Here is a 23,493-nt window from a genome sequence, read left to right on the forward strand (position 1 = left end):
CCCCCCAACCAAAAATGGTAAATTTTATGTTATGTATATTTTATCACAAGTTTAAAAAAATGTTTTCTCAGAAGCCCCACAGTAAATCTCCTCCCACATTTCATAGGGCAGAATTCTGCCACCTGCCCATTCCTAAACCAATGACAATGGCAACAATAATAAAATTACTGTGATTGGTTTGGTCTAATCAAGATTCACCACCCTTGTGACTAAGGGGGTGGGTAGACCCAGAGTCCCCTGAAGTACACAGCTGCCCAATGCTCGAACAATATTTGGATTTAGATTCTGTTAATGAGGAAAAAATAGCGGGGGTGGGGAGGTATTGGGGAGGATGGCCACTGGGTAGGATACAAAGACCCTAGCAAGGTTTCCCCACTGAGGCAAGGAAGGACTTGATTCCTTCAGGACCCCCAAACTTTTCTGAAAATTCATGTGAGACTTACTGACTCCAGCCCCCAGGAGGCCTTGGGGACTCATACTGTCTCTCAGGTCTGTCCCTTTCCTTTTTCACTCCAAGGACAGACATTGTAATCTCATCACTTCACCTCTGACTGTGATACCAGTCTCCTGAGGGACATCTCTGCCTCTGGTTTCATTCCCATTTGGATCCATCTTAAACACCAGTGCTAGAATAACTTACAGAACCAACACCGCACATATGTCCAAACTGCTTACCAGGCTGGCTAGAACCCTTTTGCAATCCTCGTTTTCAGTCTCCCTACTAGTATGCTTCTTAGGGCAAGGATTTTGCCTTACTCATTTTATTCCTAATACCTGGAATAGTGCTGATCATTCATTCATAGGTTTTGCCCATTCAATTTATATTTATGGTGTTCAGCAAATATTGAATAAGTAAATAAATTATTCAATGAATGAATAAATCCATGACCTGACTTTTAGCAGTTTGTGTCGTTTTTCTTTTTCTCACATGAATCTTTTGTTGAGAGAAAGTCAACAAAATACTCACTCATTGTTCCCTGACCACATCATGTACCTTGCCAACCACCCCTGTGAATTTACCCACACAGTTTCTCCAGTTTGTAATATTCTTCTCTCTCTTCTCTGATAATCAGAGACCTACATTTCCCTTAAGGCCAAGACCAAATCCCACCTTCAATGTGAGTGCTTCTCAGTTATCCAAGGCTTCAGTGACCTACTCTCTCATCATCTATGATTTTTACGGTCTGTATCTACTCAGCACACATTTTATATATATTTTCTTTTAAGTATATATTATCTTTTAAGTATCTCCCCAGTTAGTATTTAAACCCCTTGAATTCAGGAATCCTGTTTTATGTCTGTTTTTATTTCCAATACCTAATCTAATACTACAATAAATATAAGTTTCTAAGGATGGTCGGATTTTTTTGCATTGATATAATACATCATAAAAAGTCTGGAGCTTCTTTAAACCTAATTGAGATTATAAGTGAATAATTAAGCTCTTAAAATTAGAGAGTAATATTTCCATTAAATTTAATCCTAGTATATGTATACATTGTGTACCCGTATATCCATTTACCAGAATATACACAGAGCCACAATTACATCTGGCTGTTGTACTAGGTTGATGAACTATGGTCACTTTTCAAAGGCAAATATTATAGTGTATCCCAGGACACCTGTGTTCATAGGATCAGCCTTTGAAACTATATTTGGATGTACAAGCTATTAAAAGCTTCTTGTACTGAGTGACCTTTCAGGCAGAATTTAGATCGAATACTCACACTGCTGCTGCCTGTTGCTGAGTGGAAGAGAGCAGAAAACCCTGGATTCAAACCTCTATTGGGTTTTTGTTTTGCTTGTTTTCTTTTTCATTTTGCCTTAAGAAGATGAACAATGAAACCACAACCCTGATATCCTTAAAGGAGGCAATGAAAAGGTTGCTAATGGCTACAGGGAGGGAGCAAGCATGGGTCTGCTTTTCTGGGAAGATGAGTAAGAGAAGAATGAAGAATAAAAATAAGCAAAAAACTATGGACATGCTAATTAGAATTCTTTCTCTGTTAACGTGTTCAGGTTCAAAAAATGTCAATTAATAATAAAGAAAAATCTACTCCCAGGTGCTATAATTCCATTCAATTATTGTATGTGCTATATGCCAGGTTTGCAAAAATAAGTAACATGTGGTTTCTGCCCTCAAGGAGCTCACAGCCTTAGGAATAACAGAAGTATTCAAAAATGCTTACAATTTAATGTGACTGACATTATAATGGTGATGTTCCTAAAGGGCTATGAGAACATGAAGAGAGGAATGAATTTTGCCTTTGACACTAGGAAAGGGAACCCTTCATAGAGGGACATTTAGGCTGGATCTGAAAGTGTGAGTAGGAGTTTACAAGAAATAAAAATACGGTAAGGAATTCTAGGCTGAGGAAACAGTACATGGAAGCATAGAAGCTTGGAATTGCATATGGTATTCTGTCAGCAGCTAGATGTCTCATATGACTGGTGACTAGGATGTGTGAGAGGACTGGTAGAAGATGGGGGCGAAGGGCAAAGAGCCTGTTTCCTGCTGAGGAAATCCAACTTGGCTCCAGCAATATCACTGGGCAAGTCGGCAGCATAAAACGTATATAATAGTCAAATTATAAAATCAGAATTGTGTTTTAGAAGAATATCTCTGGAGAATGGATTGGACGTGAAAAGGAGGAATCATGTTAGACTACTGTAATCCTAGGTCCAAGTGAAAGATGGCGATTAACTGGCTTACTGGAGATAGAGAGGACGGGATAGATTAGAGACACGCTGATGGAGAGAAAGGGAAAAAATGGTGAGTTATTCTGAGATTTCTAGTTCGAGGAATTGGGTAGATGGTGACGCCATTAACTGAGCTGGAGAATTGTAGTAGAAATGCAGATTTGCAGACATGTTGTTTAGGATTTATGTGGAATGATCGGGAATGCCTTTTGGTGAAAAGATTGCAAAGAAATGCTCCAATTGTAAACCTTTATACTGAATGACAAGCTAGAGTTTCCCTCTAGAGTTCAAGCTAGAGATGACCTAAAAGCAGTATCTTCTTAAAGGTCTAAAAGTTAATACAAAGAGTTTGCCAGATATCATAGTTTTGACTTGCAGACAGAGATTACTGGCATATTAGGCCATGCAGGCCTATACTACAAAAATGCACATTTCGTACAGAGCCTTATCTATATGTAAATAGAATCCAAAGCAATGAGAAAATTCCATTGCCGAAATTCCTGAAGATGGGGTGCGAGAGGAGGGAGGAGGGACTTAGTAGATTCAGCTTAAGACAGTTGAGTTTGACATCACCATCCAGGTGGAGATGTGCAAAACATAGTTGAATATACAGGTCTAGAACTTAGGAGAGGGGTCGTACCTGAAGCTAAATTAGCCTTGGGAGAAAGTAAAGACCAAGAAGAGAAAATGGTAAAGGATAGAACCCTAGGCAACCACAACAGTATTCGGGTGACTGGGGACATAGAAACTCGGGGAACTGGCTGTGTGCGTATCATTTCCTTCGTGAAAGACAATGTGGGTGGCTTCAGGCAAGTGAGTTGTGTGGTTCCAATTCTTTGTGGTTCAGTTAGACATAATTTTGGTGCCACAGCGCCCTCTAATGATCAGGGCTGTTCAGAGCTACTCAGCTCCCCCTTTTGCTGTTACACTGCTTAGCATTTCACTAACATCAAAAATGTCAATCATAGGAGACACGTTGTATTACTTCTGTGTAAGGCCTCTTATAGGTATTGGGGGACAGGCATAAAGATGTCCAAGAAATAGTCTCTGATCCTCTCCCTCCAAGAGCTTACAACTTAGATCATGAAAAACTCTTTTTGAGACTCAATTTCTTTATCCGTAAATAGTAAAAATGACTGCTTTACTTCTAATGGTTGTTGTGAGAATCAAATTAAAGCTTGTATAAAATACTTTTTAACGTATAAAGTATGGTACGAAGACAAGACATGGCATGTAATTGAGGTAATTAGACAATTCACATGTTTGGCAATATAAGGAATGCCAGACCTAGGATGATGACTAGAGAGAACGGCAAATGGGAACAACTGTTCATAATCTTAAAATGTAAATAGCTACTCAAATTTGATAGTGGTTATAAACAATGTATTATAGCCTTATATTAAGACAGAACCTTAGTTTTGTGCCCTGACCTAAATTAACCCTTGATTCTTTTATCCTATAGAGTAGACCACAAACTCCAAGCATTAGAAGCACAGTTTAAAGAACTGGACTTCACCAAGGATAATCTGACACAGAAATTTGAACATCATAGCAAGACTCTGGCAAACCAAGCTGCCCAATATGAGCTGTGGACAGCAGTTCTGTCATTCAAGTGAGTATCCAATCAGAAATCAGTGGAATTTTGTGGTTTTGTGAGAGCTTGCTGTACTCATTCTAAAATTGGGTTTCTTTTTTTTTTTTAAAAATAAATTTATTTATTTATTTTTGGCTGCACTGGATCTTCGTTGCTGCATATGGGCTTTCTCTAGTCGCAGCAAGCAGGGGCTTCTCTGGTTGTGGAGCATGGGCTCTAGGCACGCAGGCTTCAGTAGTGGCAGCACACGGGCTCAGTAGCTGTGGCTCACAGGCTTTAGAGCGCAGGCTCAGTAGTTGTGGCGTACAGGCTTAGTTGCTCCGCAGCATGTAGGATCTTCCTGGACCAGGGCTCGAACTCGTGCCCCCTGCATTGGCAGGCAGACTCTTAACCACTGTGCCACCAGGGAAGTCCCTAAAATTGGGTTTCTTAATATGGTTCCAACAATGGATTGTGAAGAAGTTACGTTTTCTTAAGCTCATTCATTCAAAAGAGATTAATTTGAGCACCTGTTTACTTGCCAGAACTGTGGTACACATCTCAGAGTCCCTTGCTTGCCAAAGTCTTACTAACATAGAGATGGATAATATAACTCCTCTGCCATGGAGAAACTTAACAGTATGAGTGGCCTGAGATCTAAGCTATCCAGTTTAGTGCAAGCCCTATTTCTTTTCTTTTTTTTAAAATTCTTTTTTTTTTTATTCTTTTTTTTATTTTATTATTTTTTTTTATTAAAATTCTTTTAATAGTGTGTATCTGTTAATCCCAAACTCCTAATTTATCTCTCTCCCTTTCCCCTCTGGTAACCGTAAAATTGTTTTCTATGTCTGTGAATCTGTTTTGTAAATAAGTTCATTTGCATAATATTTTTAGCTTCCACATATAAGTGATACCATGTGGCATTTGTCTTTGTCTGACTTAATTATGATAATCTCTAGGGCCATCCATGTTGCTGCAAGTGTCATTACTTTGTTCTTTTTTATGTCTGAGTAACATTCCTCTGTATATATGTATCACATCTTCTCTATCCATTCATTGGTCGATGGACACTTAGGTCGCTTCCATGTCTTGGCTATTGTAAATAACTACTATGAACACTGGCAGGCCCTATTTCTAAAGTAAGCATTTTCTAAACTGCAACAGCTGGTTGTTACCTGAAAACTGGGTTCAACTCTTGGTGGGCGTTGAACCAAAAGACAACCAAGCCAAAGACTGGGACAAGAAAGGATGTATTACTTGCAGCAAGTAAGGAAAACACCAGGGATCTTCCCCAAAGCAGCGTCTTCCCAAACAGCAAAACTGGGGAAGTTTTAAGCTAAGGGTACATGCCTAATCATGAAGGCGCTTGAATAGAGGAGAACTCAGCAGCAAATTGGGGCAAAGGTTGACAGAGTCCAAGCTTTAGTTGACTGAAGTCATAAGGGTCAGAAAAGGTCAACATCATTATTCCATCTTCCACTGGGTGGGGACCTCAGTTCCTGCAGAACTCAAAAGATATGTATCAGATTATTATATATATCCCTTGAGGAGGAACTAGGACTCTTATTACTAAACTACTTTTTCTTGAAGCTTTTCCTTTGTCCCTGCATTCCCTCACTTACCATTAAAATCATGAATTACTGAGACCTGTTCAAGGTCAAGCACTGTGGCCAGGATTAGATCACAAAATGGCTTAGGTCAAAAATGGCTTCTCTTGGGCTTCCTTGGTGGAGCAGTGGTTGAGAGTCCGCCTGCCGATGCAGGGGACATGGGTTCGTGTCCCGGTCCGGGAGGATCCCACATGCCGCGGAGCGGCTGGGCCTGTGAGCCATGGCCACTGGGCCTGCGCGTCCGGAGCCTGTGCTCTGCAGCGGGAGAGGCCACAACAGTGAGGCCCACATATCGCAAAACAAACAAACAAAAAATGGCTTCTCTTATGTTAAGAGAGCCATGCCTGGTTCTCTTTCTCTGGGGACCTCCTACTGTATCTGCTTACAGTTCTCCTAGTAGGTTTATACTTCTTTGAATTATCCTAAGAAAATTCATTTTATGTTTGTATGTAAAGAGTTCTAATGCTTAAGAAGCTCTCCACATTTTTTGTAGGTTCACTCCAATGGAACTGAATATTTTATACAGCTACGTCATTGAAGTACTCATCCGCTTGCACACTCGTGTGCTTGAGAAGCTGCCAGATCTGGTGAGAGGTCTTCCCACCTTAGCCTCCATCCTTAGACGAAAAGTCAAGAACAAGCGCATTAGAGTTGTATGGGAGTCTGTTCTGGAGGAGCATGGGATGCAAGAAGAAGATATCACAGCACTGTGTACCTTCTTTGTAGCACATGGTAACAAGGCAGAACACTACATTGCTAAAGTAAGGCAAATGTATATAAAAGATGTCAATTTCATGATCACTAATATGGTAAAGAACCAGGCTCTGCAGGATGGTTTGCTAAAGGCTGTTCAGGTCATTGAGAAGGGAAAAGCAGTGAGGGCCCCTGAAGAGCAAAAGTCATCCCTAGAAGAGTTGACACCATCAGCCAAAAGCTAACCTGTTACCCTAGACCCAGAGATTACGCTTCTAGTAATTTATCTTGCAAATGGGAAAAAATACATACATGCAACTTATTACAGGGTTATTTTTATAGCAAAAGTGAGGAGAGTGTTAAATTATGATATACTGATACAGTGGATACTTTCTGTGTAGCAATACAAGAGAATGAAGAAGCTCTTCATGTAATCGTATAGTAATATGCAGTTATCACCAAGATGTGTTGTTTTAAAATATTCATTTCCAGGGCTTTCCTGGTGGCGCAGTGGTTGAGAGTCCGCCTGCCGATGCAGGGGACACGGGTTCGTGCCCCGGTCCAGGAAGATCCCACATGCCGCGGAGCGGCTGGGCCCGTGAGCCATGGCCGCTGAGCCTGCGCGTCCTGAGCCTGTGCTCCACAACGGGAGAGGCCACAACAGTGAGAGGCCTGCGTACCGCAAAAAAATAAAATAAAATAAATAAAATAAAATAAAATATTCATTTCCAATATATATTGCTAAATGGAAAAAAACGAGCAAAAACAAACATATAGGCTACTATATCTATAAACTTCATAAACTTCTGGAGAAATACATAAAAAAGTGGTAACATTGGTTTTCTTAGGGAAGAAAACTGAGAAGCTAGGGATCAAATGTAGGAGGAAGTCTTTTCAATGTTAATCTATTTGTACTTTTTGAATTTTGAACCATGTGAATGTACGTACTAAAAGCAATAAATAAATAAAACATCTAATATATTTTGTATGTTGATGTGCATTTTCTCTCTAGTACAGTTCCATAGTTACTTGTACTAGAAAGGGAATTCTCACACACTGACCATATATTTATAATTTAAAAAAAAATTTATTTATTTGGCTGTGCCAGGTCTCAGTTGTGGCATGCGGGACCTTCGTTGCCACGTGTGGGATCTTTAGTTGTGGCATGCGAACTCTTAGTTGTGGCATGTGGGATCTAGTTCCCTGACCAGGGATCGAACTCATGCCCCCTGCACTGGGAGCGTGGAGTCTTAGCCACTGGACCACCAGGCAAGTCCTATTTATAATTTTTTTTTTTCTCCCATTGCGGAGCACAGGCTCCAGACGCGCAGGCTCAGCGGCTATGGCTCATGGGACCAGCCGCTCCGCGGCATGTGGGATCTTCCCGGACCGGGGCACGAACCCGTGTCCCCTGCATCGGCAGGCGGACTCTCAACCACTGCGCCACCAGGGAAGCCCCCTATAATATTTTTTGAATAAATGCCATGCACTAGGTAGTGTGAATAACAGAAACATTTTAAAATGTGGATCCTGCCCTACAGGTAAAAGTTAAACACTGATACTTTATTTGGGAGGTACAAATTCAGGACAACCAGAATGAGTAACACTTTGGAAGGCTGTTATGTAGAGAAGGATGAGAAGTAATACAAGATGATGTGTTACCTTGCTGGCTCCTCCTTGACAATAGGTTGCTTGCTAGATCCATGCACTCAGTCTTGTCCTTCTCCAGACACATTGTTTAGAGACACCATGCAAAATAAAAAAAAAAGAGAGAGAGAGAAACCATGTGTTGGAAGTGTTACTGAACCAAACTTGGTCTGTTTGCCCGCCATGCAGCAAAGCCAACCTACTGACATGGGGGTGTGTTGAAGGAAAGTGCAGCGTTTATTGCAGGGCACCAAGCAAAGAGAACGGGCAGCTAGTGCTGGAAAGACGACAGGAACTCCTCTGTGGCTTCCAGAGAAGGGTTTTAAAGGCACCTTTTGATGTGAGGGTTGCAGCTCACGGATTTTCTTTTGATTGGTTGGTTGTGAGGTAACAGGGTGATGTTTCCAGAATCTTAATCATCAACCGATTTCTACAAGTTTAGGGTCTAGTGCTTGTTATCAGCATGTAGTCACCATCCTCCACCTGGGTGGGGTGAGCCTTAATTTCTTCAGAACAACTCAAAAGATATACATCAGATCCTTGTGTACATCCCTTGAGAAGGAACTAGGAGTGTTTTATCACTGAAGTATTGTTTAACCTATTATTAATTTTTCTACTTGGCTGCTTTTCCTTTGTTTCTGCATTTCCTCCCTTCCCTAATTTGTAACTGCTTGAGTCTGCTCTTTGGAACTCAGGGAAGGGCTAGGAAACAAAAGCCTTTGTTTCCTACAAGAAACAGGAAACATGGAGGGACCTTTGTAGCCGGAAGGGCCCTGCAGGGTCCTGCTTGGTTTCAATCCCCCCTTTTCTTTGATACTCCTCAATCCTACTGGAACAAAAAAGGGAATAAAGTTTTCTACAGAGAGGTTAATCATAAACTTGGCAGGGAAACTCGATTTTAGAGGGGCTTGGTTTCAATAGGAAGAAGGAAGGAAAATTTCTCTGTTGTGCTCACAAAGTCTACTGTTTTCAATTGGTCAAAATTGGCTCTGTGGGGAGTGACCCCCTCATACTTCCAGGATGCATCATCTAAGCCCTCCTAGCAGCCACTGGGAAGCCAGTGACTGCATTGTTCAGTGCAGTGTTTCACAGGATCCCAGAAGTGGCAGGAGAAGCCAGAGATTCCAGAATTGCAACTGGTCAGCCCCAGGCAGAGGAAAGGACTGTGGGTCCGCAAAGTAAACGAGGCCAGGGAAATCTGAGGAAGCACATAAACTGTATCCATTACACAAGACACAGGTACCGGAAAATAGAAATCAAAATGCAAGAGTTAAAATAAGATTACAAAAAACCCCATAATCACTAGGCAATATACATATGAGTGAGTTCAGAGGAGGGGTATCATTGTGTGGTGGAGAAATATCTCCTAGAGGAAGTGCCTTGAACGAGGCAAAGCCATGAAGCAACTCATTTAGGATGAACTGAGATTTCAAGCAATGGCCCCAAAACACAAGATTTGTATGACAGTGAATAGATCATAACTGAATGTTTAAAAGAATAATAGGAGATTCCACAGGAAAAGGAGGTTGGGATCACATTAGGGAGCCTGGAATTAAGGGATTGATACTATGGACAACTGGATGACAACCAGTTTTTTGAACTCGAGTTAAAAAAAACGAAACTTCCAAAGCTCTCTAGAAAGGATCCACACCTCCTAGTTTTGCCTTCATCTGTAAACCACTCATCTCCAGCACCTAAATGACCTCAGCAAACCTAAAAGACCTTAATGACTATTTACATGCACAGTGACTTTCTTTCCTCTTCGTCCACAGCTATTTAGCATTTACTCAGAAAACTCAGACCTGTTTTTTTTCCAAAAATTTTAAAATTGAGGTAAAACACACATAACATAAAATTCACCACCTTAACCATTAAAAAATTTTTTTTATTTTTTTTTTAAGACTAGTCAAGTGCAGTAGTGAGAACCACCTTAACCATTCTTACGTGCACAGTTCAGCAGTATTAAATATTTACATTCATAAAATTGTGCAACCATCACCACCATCCTTCTCCAGAACCTGTAAAACTGAAACTCTATATCCATTAAATAATAACTCTACTTTGTCTCTATGAAGCTTGGTTCTTAAGTACTAGAGATCACAGTCTTTATATAATCCCCACCGTTTTCTTAGCCAAAATCTACTTTTTCATACAACTCAATTCAGTAGGATCAGTTGTCAGTAAAAGAACTCAATACCAAAGTAGAAAAACTTATTCCAAAAGCATAAAAAGATGAAATATTTTCCTTTTGACTTCCTTTGTAATTCTGACTGCTCTAGACTGAAATTTAACAATAAAGTAGTTAAGCCCAAGATCGTGGCAGCAGCACCAGTTTGTTTCCCAAGTGCCTGTTCAACTGCAGCAAGTTTGTGGATTCTCTGACCACAGCCTTTCTCGGAGATGCTTTTCCAAGAACTTTGGAAAGCGACCTAAGAGGCTTAGTTACAAATTAACGAAAACAGAAGTGTATTCTGTGGAGTACTGATGAAAGAATTTTTTAAATTACTATTCGGTTTTTAGTTTGTTTTGAGGTTTCCCATTTTCAGCCCAGAGACTAACCTTGCGACACTTCCGGGCTTCCGCAGTCTCCGGGAGCAAGAATCAGGCGGGAAAAGTGGAGCCGCAGGGGTTGCGACGCAAGGGGAGGGCCCTCTCCCGGGGGCGGGGCGGGCGGCGCGCGCAGGCCCGGAAGTCCCTCCCGGCCAAATGTTAGCCGTCTCTGCTGTTGGTCGGTTCTCTAAGGTGGGCGGGGCCGTTTTGGCGGGCAGTTGTGACGTCACTAGCCCTTGTCGGTTTGCTACAGCACTGCAGCCAAGATGAGGCTTTCTGGCTGACCGAAGAAAGGCGAGGGGTGGGCTCAGAGCCCCGGGAAGTGCTCGCTTGCGGCCCCACAGCAGCGGTAAGACTGGAGTCCCGCTCCAGCAGAGGCCGGCGTCCGGGCGGAAGCAGCGTTCTTTCTCGAGCGGTGGCCTGGTGGTTGCGCGCCTAGGCGGCCTCGGGCTTGGCTGCCTGGAGCTAAGAGAGCATCCTCCCCTGGTAAGAGGGAGGAGGGGAACTTGGTGCAAGCCTCCTGCGGCGCCAAAGAGCCAGAGCCCACCGTTCTCCTTGCCGCAGCGGTTGTTAACGCCTGGGAGCAGCCAAGGTTCATTTGTTTTCTTTCCGGATGTTTGTCTTAAACATGGACAAATACACCGCCTTCCAGGGTCGTACTGTTTACCTTGCCAGCAGAACATCTTTTTACTTCAAGACGTTTGATACTCCCAATCTCTGAATTCTGGTAGACTGCTGAGCATAATATTTAAACACATAACTGTTAATTTGCTTTTTCCTTACTTGGGCTGGAAATACGATTCTTTCTCTTTCAGGTGTTGATGTTGAATATGCCTTATTAGCATATTAAAATGGCTGTACCCAAAGACGCCATCCCTTCCTTGTTGGAATGCCAGTGCCAGATCTGTGTGGAAATCCTAATTGAGCCTGTGACACTCCCTTGTAACCACACGCTCTGTAAACCATGCTTCCAATCGACTGTTGAAAAGGCAAATTTGTGCTGTCCCTTCTGTCGCCGCCGGGTCTCTTCGTGGACTCGGTACCATACCCGAACAAATTCTCTTGTCAATACGGAACTGTGGGAGATAATTCAAAAACACTATACAGAGGAATGCAAGCTTAGAGCCTCTGGGCAAGAATCAGAGGAAATTGGTGAGTAAAACCCAAGGCGTTTGTTATCTAAAATCAAAAATCCTTTTAAAAGCCAATCACCGGGCTTCCCTGGTGGCGCAGTGGTTGAGAGTCCGCCTGCCGATGCAGGGGACATGGGTTCATGCCCCGGTCCGGGAAGATCCCACGTGCCGCGGAGCGGCTGGGCCCGTGAGCCATGGCCACTGAGCCTGCGCTCCGCAACGGGAGAGGCCACAACAGTGAGAGGCCCACGTACCCCCCCAAAAAACAGCCAATCACCAGTAATCCATTTTTTTTAATTAATTAATTATTTGTTGGCTGCGTTGAGTCTTCGTGGCTGCGTGTGGGCTTTCTCTAGTTACCGCGAGCGGGGGCTGCTCTGTGTTGGGGTGCACGGGCTTCTCATTGCAGTGGCTTCTCGTTGCGGAGCCCGGGCTCTAGGCGCACGGGCTTCAATAGTTGCGGCACGCCGGCTGTAGAGCACAGACTCAGTAGTTGTGGTGCGTGGCCTTCGTTGCTCCGCGGCATGTGGGATCTTGCGGACCAGGGGTCGAAAGGGATAGAACCCGTGTCCCCTGCATTGACAGGCAGATTCTTAATCACTGCGCCACCAGGGAAGCCCCTAATTCATTTTTTTAAAGAATAAAACAGAAAGCCCGGTTAGTGTTTGTCTAAATTTTTCAGGGGTATTTGGGTTTTATGGGTCCCAAAATGTTGATTACGGTCAGTGGCACGATTTTGTTCATTGTCACAGCGCAGGCTGTATTCAATTGATATTTGCTGGATTAAAAATGAAAAGAAAAAACCTAGAACAGAAGAATTGCTTGCTAGAGTCTTAAGTCATGTGAAAAGTTACATAGTCACAGATGAGCAACAGTGTAGTATAGCAACAGCAGAAGTAAGGAAACTACTGGATTCTTGTGTTAATATCTTTTTCACTTTAAATTACTTTCTCTAACTTACTTGCCGTGCATCGCCATTCATTTAATTCTTCAGCTTGCAAGTGTTACAGTATCCAAGCTCTCTGCTCCCTGGCGACAGGCCAATAAATCAGAGACGAGGTGTTGAGGAAAGGAATACGAGTTTATTTGGAAAGCCGGCAGACCTAGAAGATAGCCAACTAAAGTCTCAAAATAGCCATGTTACCGGGTTTGGATGCCAGTTTCTTTTATAGCACAGAGAGGGGGAGGAGATGAGGAAGTAAAGTAAAAAAGCCATAAATTTTGCAAATATCCCAGATGTTTCCTTGAACAAAGGCACTTTTGGTTTAACATTCAGGCAGAGAGGCAGGGTTCCCCCAGGCAAGCCATTATGTGTAGACAGTATCCTTTTAGTGAACAAAAGCAACAGGAAGCAAAGGTTAAAGTAAAAAACAGATCTAGTCTGATTTGCCTCTTCCCTGTTACACTGGGAGCCTAAAATAGCTTTCTGTGGCCAGTTCCATCTAGTTCATCCATTTTTATTCATAGCTCTCCACAGTATGTACTATTCATTATGCTCCAAACTGAACACTGGACTCTAGCAGCCTGATCACTCACGTGATCAATAAGTCATGCGGTGTTTCATGTTTAGGCTTTGAATGTGGTGCTTATGCTCTGGTCTACTTGCCTTATTTTGGAATTCTTTTTATTGTGGTAAATAAAATTTGCCATTTTAACCCTTTTTAAGTGTACAGTTCAGTGTTGTTAATTACATTCACAATGTTTTGCAGCCATCACCACTGTGTTTCCAAAACTTTTTCATTACCCCAGACAGACTCTTCAACCATTAAGCAATGACTCTTCCGCTCCCCTCCCCCTTTCCGGAGTTTCTAATCTCTATGAATTTGCTTGTTCTAGGTTTTTCATATAAGTGTGTTCATTCAGTATGTGATCTGTTGTGTCTGGCTTCTTTCACTTAGCATAATGCTTCCAAAGTTCATACAAGGTTATATCAGTACTTCTTTCCTTTTTAGGGCTGAATAATTTTATGGATATATTTTTTTCACTCATCCATTGATGGACATTTGGGTAGTTTTCATCTTTTGGCTGTTTGAACAGTGCTGATATGAATATTCATGTACAAGTATTCGTTTGAATATGTTTTCATTTCTTTTGTGTATATATCTAGCAGTGGACTTGCTGGATCATACGGTGATTCTATGTTTAGCTTTTTGAGAAACTGCCAAACTTTTCCACAGGTTTGCATCGTTTTACATTCCCACCACAATGTGTAATGGTTCCAATTTCTGCACATCCTAACCAACACTTGTTATTTTCTGGGGTTTTTTTTTGTTTTTCTTTTAATTTTTTTACAGCCATCCTAGGAGGTGTTAAGTGGTAGCTTAGTGTGTTTTTTAAATTGTGGTAAAGTATACATAACAAAATTTACCATTTTAACCATTTTTAGGTGTGCAGTCCAAGGTATTAAGTACATTCACATAGGTGTGCAACCATCACCACCATCCCTTTCCAGAACTTTTTCATCTTCCCAAACTGAAACTGCATACCCATTAAACAACAATTCCCCAATTCCCTCTTCCTCCAGCCCGTGGCAACCACCAGTGTTACTTCCTGCCTCTGAATTTGACTACTTTGGGTACCTCATATAAGTAGAATCATAGTAGCTGTTTGTGCTTTTGTATGTGGCTTCTTTCTTCCTTTCCTTTCCTTTCCTTTTCTTTTCTTCCCTTTTCTTCTCTTCCCTCCCCTCCCCTCCCCTCCCTTCCCCTCCCTTCCCCTCCCCTCCCCTCCCCTCCCTTCCCTTCCCCTCCCCTCCCCTCCCCTCCCTTCCCTCCCCTCCCCTCCCCTCCCTTCCCTTCCCCTCCCCTCCCCTCCCCTCCCTTCCCTCCCCTCCCCTCCCCTCCCCTCCCCTCCCTTCCCTCCCCTCCCCTCTTCTCCCCTTCCCTTCCCTCCCCTCCCCTCTTCTCCCCTTCCCTTCTCTCCCCTCCCCTCCCCTCCCCTGCCCTTCTCTCCCCTCCCCTCCCCTCCCCTCCCCTGCCCTTCTCTCCTCTCCTCTCCTCTCTCTTCTTTCCAGGAGGACAAATGGGCAATTTTTTTAAAAATTGAAGTATAATTGACTTACAGTATTGGTTTCAGGGGTACAGCAGTGATTTGATATTTTTATACACTACAAAATGATCACCACCTTTCACTTAGCATAATGTCAGAGTTCATCCATGTTCTAGCATGGGTCAGAATTGCATTCCTTTTTATGGCTAAATGATATTTCATTGTATGTATTTACCATGCTTTGTTTATGCATTCATCTGTCAATGGATCTTTGGGTTACTTCCATCTTTGGCTTCCACCTTTTGGCTATTGTGAATAATGCTGCTGTGAACATTGGTGTACAAGTGTCTTATCCCTGCTTTCAACTCTTTTGGGTATGTACCCAGAAAGGAACTGCTGGATCACATGGTAATTCTATGTTTAATTTTTTGAGGAACTGCTATACTCTTCCATAGCAGCTGTACAATCTTAAACACTCCCACTAGCAATGTGCAAGGGTTCCTTTTTAGGATATCTCGGTCAGCATTTGTTACTTTATGGTTTTGTTTTGTTTGTTTGATACAGCCATCCTAGTGGGTGAGAGATGCTATCCCATTATGGTTTTGATTTGCATTTCCCGAATGACTAATGATATTGAGCATCTTTTCATGTGCTTATTGGCCATTGCATATCTTCTTTGGAAAGATGTTTATTTAGGTCCTTTGCTCATTTTTTAATCGGGTATTTGTTTTTTTGTTATTGAGTTGTTAGTATTCCTAATATATTCTGGAGTTAACCCTTATCAGATATGATTTGCAAATATTTTCTCATTTCATAGGTTGCCATTTCACTTTATTGATTGTGTCCTTTGATGGACAGAGTATTTAAGTTTGATGTAGCCCGTTTGTCTATTTTTACTTTTGTTACTTGTGCTTTTGGTGTCATATCCAAGAAATCATTGCTAAATCCCATGTCATGAAGCTTTTCCCCTGTTTTCTTCAGGAGCTTTATATGTAGTTTTAGGTGGCCTTTCAGTAAGTATGACTAAAAAGTGGTGATGGGCAATTAACTGTCATTGTATAGAAGTGTCTTGTGTAAAATGTTTGAGGTTAAGATGGTAAAGATAATAATGTAAGTGGTGGACAGTTACAATTTGTGGCTGCACAACATCTTACGTTTTGATAGTTTCCTACCTCAGGGTTCTGTCTTCTCCACAAAATTACAGGATTCATACTTCCCATCGCCTAGGGTCAGGCATGTGACCTAAGACCTGGATTTAGAAGTAAACAATATGAATATGTAGCATTGAGCAGGAAGACTGACCTGCAAGCCTGGTGACAGAGAAACCCACTTCTTCAGGGGCAGCACTGCTTGGACTTTTGGAATCCAGGTCTGAGCAGAAATGGTATTTTTGCTAGAACAACTCTCATGGTGTAATTGGGCATTATTGCCGGTTACATACCTTTAGGACCTGGGTCTCAGGCCCACCCAAAGATTATTTCTATATTTGATTTCTATAATATGCTATTACTAGGCAGACCTGTTTGATAATTGATAGCAAGATTAGTTGCAAGTAGGAGACCTTCAAAGATGTGGGAATCTCACATTGGTTGTAGCAACTGTTTGGGTTTGATGGCAGTGAGGATAAAATTAGTTACAGAGGATGTGACTTTAGCAGTCCAATATCATGCAGTGATGAAACAGTTCCTTAAGTTATTACCTAGAATAAAGTGCCCACTTAAGGAGAGGCTATGGGTGCTTGCCATGGGTTTGTATAGAATTCTTCTTTTCCCCCACTCCATTACTCAGAAATTTTACTTAAGTAGAATTCTTTCTTAAGGCATTAAAAAACCCAGGAAGTTTCTGTGATTTCCCTAAGAGAGTTTTCTCATCTTTTACAGTCATAGGCTGATACTGTCAAAACACAGAGCCTGAGCTTGTGAGTTGATGAATTACAACATAAATTGAGTTTAAAATCTCACTAGATCTCTTATAAAAGTTAAGGGACTTAGTAGGGAAAAGAGTGGGACCATAAAATTGGACAGTGACATAGGGCTGATTTGGGTGACTAGTACCTCAGACCCCACTTCTGAACTAAATTCTCTCACTGTTACAAATTTTGATCAACTATGTGCAAGAGGCACAGCAACAAATAACGGCTTAAACAAGGAAGACATCTTTTCTCAACAAGAAGTTCAGAGGCAAGCAGTCTAGGACTTGACTCATGTGGATGTCATCAAAGAACCAGGTTCCTCCCCGTTTTTTCCCCCCTCCATCCTTAGTATTGGCTTGTGTCCTCATGGTCACAGTACAAATGCTGCGCTCCCGTATTCCAGCATGGACAAGGAGGGAAGGGGGTGGCGTCTCTATTACAAAGGTAAAACAGCCACAGATAAAGAGTTCTGCTTGTTTTAGCTGGACACATTTTCTTGTACACAGTTGAGGTTCTTTTAATAAGGAAGCAAAGAAGACTGGGTGTGAAATAGGAAACTAACAGAGTCCATCATAATGTCATTCTTTAAAATCAGCCTTCATGATACACCGTGTTATTATCTGTAGTCAGTCCAAGCCATTGCGTGTCACGTGAGCACATCTGTTTGCTTTTCTGTCAGTGCTATTTGTTTATTTTTTAAAATTTCATAGCTTTATTGAAGTATAATTAATGTGCAGTAACTGAGTGTATTTAAAATTTGCAATTTGACAAGTTTTGATATGAGCATCTTTTCATGCGCTTTTTTGCTGTCTGTCTCTTTTGGTAAAGAGTCTGTTCAGATCTCAGGCTCATTTTTTTCTTATTGGGTTGTATATCCTTTTTTTTACCCCACCCCGTGTGCTGTGCAGTATGTGGGATCTTAATTCCCTGACCAGGGATTGAATCTGTGCCCCTTCATTGGAATTGCAGAGTCTTAACCACTGGACTGCCATGGAAGTCCCTAAGTTTTTAACCCATTTTGAGTTAATTTTTGTATATGGTGTGAGGGAAGGGTCCAACCTCATTCTTTTACATGTGGATATCCAGTTTTCCTGGTGCCATTTGTTGATAAGACAGTTATTTTAAAGTTTTTGTTTAGTAAGTCTGATGTGTAGGCTTCCTTAGGGATGGTTTCTGTTCCTTTGAATTGTCCAAATGTTCTTGTTTCTTAGTATGCCTTGTGGTTGGTTTTTTGGAGAAAATTGAACATTTGAATATTACAATGTGGTAACTCTGGGAATCAGATTCTTCCCTTTCCCTGGGGTTTACCATTTTTTTGATTGTTGAAGGCTATAATAGGCCATTTGTTACTGAGTTTCCCAAACTATTTTTGCAAAGACTGTGTTCCTTAATGTGTGTGGTCACCGAGTCTTTGTCTTAGTTTGTGTTCAGTTAGTGTTTTGACAGATTTCTTTGAATGTCAGGAGCCGGAAAAAAACAAGAAAAAGAAACAAAACAAAGAAGCACTTCTCCGTCTTGGCACATTGGCTTGGTGCCAAGGCTGCCCTTCAGCAATTCGCCAGCCTTGAATTGAGCCTGGGATCAGCCCAAGGTGAAAGCTTAGGGTCTGCTCAGATGTTTTCTGAGCATGTATCTTGCCCTGAGTCTGCTCATTTCCCTCCAGAGCCAGGAACAAGTGTCCCAATCTGAGAACGTGGGTTTCCCTCTTAAAGATTGCCAGTATGCTGAGGAGGGTGTGGGGCAAGAACAAGTAAAGTGTCTGCAAAATTTTCCTACTGCTTTTTTTTTTTTTTTTTTTTTTTTTTGCAGTACGCGGGCCTCTCTCTGTTGCGACCTCTCCCATTGCGGAGCACAGGCTCGGGACGCATAGGCTCAGCGGCCATGGCTCATGGGCCCAGCCGCTCCACGGCATGTGGGATCTTCCCGGACCAGGGCATGAACCTGTGTCCCCTGCATTGGCAGGCGGACTCTCAACCACTGCGTCACCAGGGAAGCCCCTTACTGCTTTTGAGATTGGCTTTTTCTTTTTCTTCTTTTTTAAACATTTAATGTTATAATTCACATTTACCCGGCTTTAGAAGAATAAGAAAGATACAACACTAGGATCTCCATAGAGATATATCTTAGACAAACCACTAAAAACCCCATTGGAAACAGCAAGACATTATCTTTTGAAGTTTTTTCTATTTTATTTTTTATGCAGCAGGTTCTTATTAGTTATTTATTTTATACATATTAACTTATATATGTCAATCCCAATCGCCCAATTCATCCCATCACCACCACCCACTGTTCCACTTTTCCCCCCTTGGTGTCCATATGTTTGTTCTCTACATCTGTGTCTCTATCTCTGCCCTGCAGACTGGTTCATCTGTACTATTTTTCTAGGTTCCACATATATGTGTTAATATACTATATTTGTTTTTCTGTTTTTGAGTTACTTCACTCTGTATGACAGTCTCTAGATCCATCCATGTCTCTACAAATGACCCAAATTCGTTCCTTTTTATGGCTGAGTAATATTCATTGTATATATGTACCACATCTTCTTTATCCATTTGTCTGTCGAAGGGCATCTAGGTTGCTTCCATGTCTTGGCTATTGTAAATAATGCTGCAATGAACATTGGGGTGCATGTCTTTTTGAATTATGGTTTTCTCTGGGTATATGCCCAATTAGTGGGATTGCTGGGTCATATGGTACTTCTATTTTTAGTTTTTTAAGGAACCTCTGTACTGTTCTCTATAGTGGCTGTATCGATTTACATTCCTATCAACGGTGCAAAAGGGTTCCCTTTTCTCCACACCCTTTCCAGCATTTGCTGTTTGTAGATTTTCTGATGATGCCCATTCTAACTGGTGTGAGATGATACCTCATTGTAGTTTTGATTTGCATTTCTCTAATAATTAGTGATGTTGAGCAGCTTTTCACGTGCCTCTTGGCCATCTGTATGTCTTCTTTGGAGAAATGTCTATTTACATCTTCTGCCCATTTTTGGATTGAGTTGTTTGTTTTTTTAATATTGAGCTGCTTGAGCTGTTTATGTATTTTGGAGTTTAATCCTTTGTCCATTGATTCGTTTGCAAATATTTTCTCCCATTCTGAGGGTTGTCTTTTCATCTTGTTTATGGTTTCCTTTGCTGTGGAAAAGCTTTGAAGTTTCATTAGGTCCCATTTGTTTATTTTTGCTTTTATTTCCATTACTCTAGGAGGTGGATGAAAAAAGATCTTGCTGTGATTTATGTCAAAGAGTGTTCTTCCTATGTTTTCCTCTAAGAGTTTTATAGTGTCCAGACTTAAATTTAGATCTCTAGTCCATTTTGAGTTCACTTTTGTGTATGGTGTTAGGGAGTGTTCTGATTTCATTCTTTTACATGTAGCTGTCCAGTTTTGCCAGCACCACTTTTTGAAGAGACTGTCTTTTCTCCATTGTATATCCTTGCCTCCTTTATCATAGATTAGTTGACCATAGCTGTGTGGGTTTATCTCTGGGCTTTCTATCTTGTTCCATTGATCTATATTTCTGTTTTTGTGCCAGTACCATATTGTTTTGATTACTGAAGCTTTGTAGTATAGTCTGAAGTCAGGGAGTCTGATTCCTCCAGCTCATTTTTTTTCCCTCAAGACTGCTTTGACTATTCAGGGTCTTTTGTGTCTCCATACAAATTTTAAGATTTTTTTGCTCTAGTTCTGTAAAAACGGCCACTGGTAATTTGATACAGATTGCACTGAATCTGTAGATTGCTTTGGGTAGTATTGTCATTTTCACAATATTGATTCTTCCAGTGCAAGAACATGGTATATCTCTCCATCTGTTGGTATCATCTTTAATTTCTTTCATCAGTGTCTTATAGTTTTCTGCATATAGGTCTTTTGTCTCCCTAGGTAGGTTTATTCCTAGGTATTCTTTTTGTTCCAGTGGTAAATGGGAGTGTTTCCTTAATTTCTCTTTCAGATTTTTCATCATTAGTATATAGGAATGCAAGAGATTTCTGTGCATTAATTTTGTATCTTGCAACTTTACCAGATTCGGTGATTAGCTCTAGTAGTTTACTGGTGGCATCTTTAGGATTCTCTATGTATAGTATCATGTCATCTGCAAACTGACAGTTTTACTTCTTTTCCAATTTGTATTCCTTTTATTTCTTTTTCTTCTCTGATCGCCATGGCTAGGACTTCCAAAACTATGTTGAATAATAGTGGTGAGAGTCGACATCCTTGTGTCATTCCTGATGTTAGAGGAAATACTTTCTGTTTTTCACCATTGAGAATGATGTTTGCTGTGGGTTTGTCGTATATGGCCTTTCTTATGTTGAGGTAGGTTCCCTCTGTGCCCACTTTCTGGAGAGTTTTTATCATAAATGGGTGTTGAATTTTGTCAAAAGCTTTTTCTGCATCTATTGAGATGATCATATGCTTTCTCTTCTTCAATTTGTTAACAGTATATCACTTTGATTAATTTGCGTATATTGAAGAATCCTTGCATCCCTGGGATAAATCCCACTTGATCATGGTGTATGTTCCTTTTAATTTGTTGGATTCTGTTTGCTTGTATTTTGTTGAGGATTTTTGCATCTATATTCATGAGTGATATTGGTCTGTTTTGTAGTATATTTGTCTGGTTTTGGTATCAGGGTGATGGTCGCCTTATAGAATGAGTTTGGGAGTGTTCCTTCCTTTGCAATATTATGGAAGAGTTTGAGAAGGATGGGTGTTAGCTCTTCTCTAAATGTTTGATAGAATTCACCTGTGAAGCCATCTGGTCCTGGGCTTTTGTTTGCTGGAAAATTTTTAACCACAGTTTCAATTTCATTACTTGTGATTGGTCTGTTCATATTTTCTATTTCTTCCTGGTTCAGTCTTGGAAGGTAATACCTTTGGAAGAATTTGTCCATTTCTTCCAGGTTGTCCATTTTATTGGTATAGAGTTGCTTGTAGTAGTCTCTTAGGATACTTTGTATTTCTGTGGTGTCCGTTGTAACTTCTCCTTTTTCATTTCTAATTTTATTGATTTGAGTCCTCTCCCTCTTTTTCTTAATGAGTCTGGCTAAAGGTTTATCAATTTTGTTTATCTTCTCAAAGAGAACCAGCTTTTAGTTCTTTTGATCTTTGCCATTGTTTTCTTTGTTTCTATTTCATTTATTTCTGCTCTGCTCTTTATGTTTTCTTTCTTTCTTCTAACTTTGGGTTTTGTTTGTTCTTCTTTCTTTAGTTCCTTTAGTTGTAAGGTTAGATTGTTTATTTGAGATTTTTCATGTTTCTTGAGGTAGGCTTGTATTGCTGTAAACGTCCCTGTTAGAACTGCTTTTGCTGCATCCCATGGGTTTTGGATCATTGTGTTTTCGTTGTAATTTGTCTGTAGGTATTTTTTGATCTCCTCTTTGATTTCGTCAGTGATCTCTTGGTTATTTAGTAATGTAGTGTTTAGCCTCCATGTGTTTATGTATTTTACGTTTTTTCCCCTGTAATTGATTTCTAATCTCATAGCGTTTGGGTCAGAATAGATTCTTGATGTGATTTCAATTTTCTTAAATTTACCGAGGCTTGATTTGTGACCCAAGATGTGATCTATCCTGGAGAATGTTCCGTCCCCACTTGAGAAGAAAGTGTAATCTGCTGTTTTTGGATGGAATGTCGTATAAATATCAATTAAATCTACCTGGTCTATTGAGTCATTTAAAGCTTGTGTCTCCTTATTAATTTTCTGTCTGGATGATGTGTCCATTGGAGTAAGTGAAGTGTTGAAGTCCCCCACTATTATTGTGTTACTGTCAATTTCCTCTTTTATAGCTGTTAGCAGTTGCCTTATGTATTAAGGTGCTCCTATGTTGGGTGCATATATATTCATAATTGTTATATCTTCTGTTTGGATCGAGCCCTTGATCATTATGTAGTGTCCTTCCTTGTCTCTTGTAACATTCTTTATTTTAAAGTCTATTTTATCTGATATGAGTATTGCTACTCCAGCTTTCTTTTTGATTTCCATTTGCATGGAATATCTTTTTTCATCTCCTCACTTTCAGTCTGTATGTGTCCCTAGGTCTGAAGTGAGACTTGTAGACAGCATATATATGGGTCTTGCTTTTGTATCCATTCAAGGAGCCTGTCTTTTGGTTGGAGCATTTAATCCATTCATGTCTAAGGTAATTATCGATAATTATGTTCCTGTTACCATTTTCTTAATTGTTGTGGGCTCGTTTTTGTAGGTCCTTTTCTTCTCTTGTGTTTCCCGCTTTGAGAAGTTACTTTAGCATTTGTTGTAGAGCTGGTTCGGTAGTGCTGATTTCTCTTAGCTTTTGCTGGTCTGTAAAGCTTTTGATTTCTGTGTTGAATAAGAGCCTTGCTGGGTGGAGTAATCTTGGTTGTAGGTTCTTCCCTTTCATCACTTTAAATATGTCATGCCGATCCCTTCTGGCTTGTAGAGTTTCTGCTGAGGAATCAGCTGTTAACCTTATGGGAGTTCCCTTGTGTGTTATTTGTCGTTTTTCCCTTGCTGCTTTCAATAATTTTTCTTTGTCTTTAATTTTTTTCAGTTTGATTACTGCATGTCTGGGCGTGTTTCTGCTTGGGTTTATCCTGCCTGGGACTCTGTGCGCTTCCTGGACTTGGGTGGCTATTTCCTTTCCCATGTTAGGGAATTTTTCAACTATAATCTCTTCAAATATTTTCTCAGGTCCTTTCTCTCTC

At 40.9% G+C, this 23,493-nt stretch overlaps 3 protein-coding genes across 9 annotated transcripts in view; 2 read left to right on the top strand and 1 right to left on the bottom strand.

Annotated features, from left to right (window-relative positions):
• Positions 1-4,139: 4,139 nt before the first annotated feature.
• On the top strand, positions 4,140-7,114 carry SMCO1 (single-pass membrane protein with coiled-coil domains 1; the record flags this gene model as incomplete). The annotated part of the gene is made up of 2 exons (XM_032629406.1): positions 4,140-4,312; positions 6,377-7,114. Coding segments are annotated over 2 exons (618 nt in total), but the record flags the coding sequence as incomplete, so codon positions are not given.
• On the bottom strand, positions 5,364-11,479 carry LOC116753018. Of its 3 annotated transcripts, none has more exons than XM_032630422.1 (3): positions 10,783-11,479; positions 8,239-8,296; positions 5,364-5,772 (listed from the first exon to the last, which is right to left on the bottom strand). In XM_032630422.1, the coding sequence occupies exons 1-2, from the start codon at positions 11,454-11,456 to the stop codon at positions 8,272-8,274; spliced, it is 699 nt and encodes a 232-aa protein (XP_032486313.1). In that variant the 5' UTR covers positions 11,457-11,479; the 3' UTR covers positions 5,364-5,772; positions 8,239-8,271. The 3 variants fall into 3 exon arrangements, with proteins under 3 accessions (XP_032486313.1, XP_032486315.1, XP_032486312.1); XM_032630424.1 differs by having other exon boundaries at positions 5,364-5,780; XM_032630421.1 differs by lacking the exon at positions 5,364-5,772 and adding an exon at positions 7,222-7,248.
• The window catches only part of RNF168 (ring finger protein 168), a 42,233-nt gene continuing 29,759 nt past the window's right edge, over positions 11,020-23,493 (top strand). The window contains exons 1-2 of one of the 5 annotated variants that reach the window (XM_032630419.1): positions 11,028-11,122; positions 11,589-11,925. In XM_032630419.1, the coding sequence (XP_032486310.1) occupies positions 11,625-11,925 (301 nt within the window). In that variant the 5' untranslated portion in view covers positions 11,028-11,122; positions 11,589-11,624. Of the gene's footprint in view, positions 11,926-23,493 lie in introns of all 5 variants that reach the window. The other 4 variants (XM_032630417.1, XM_032630418.1, XM_032630420.1 and 1 more) reach the window with 4 other exon arrangements.

This window comes from Phocoena sinus, chromosome 4 (genome assembly GCF_008692025.1).
Source record: "Phocoena sinus isolate mPhoSin1 chromosome 4, mPhoSin1.pri, whole genome shotgun sequence".
Lineage (NCBI taxonomy): Eukaryota > Metazoa > Chordata > Mammalia > Artiodactyla > Phocoenidae > Phocoena > Phocoena sinus.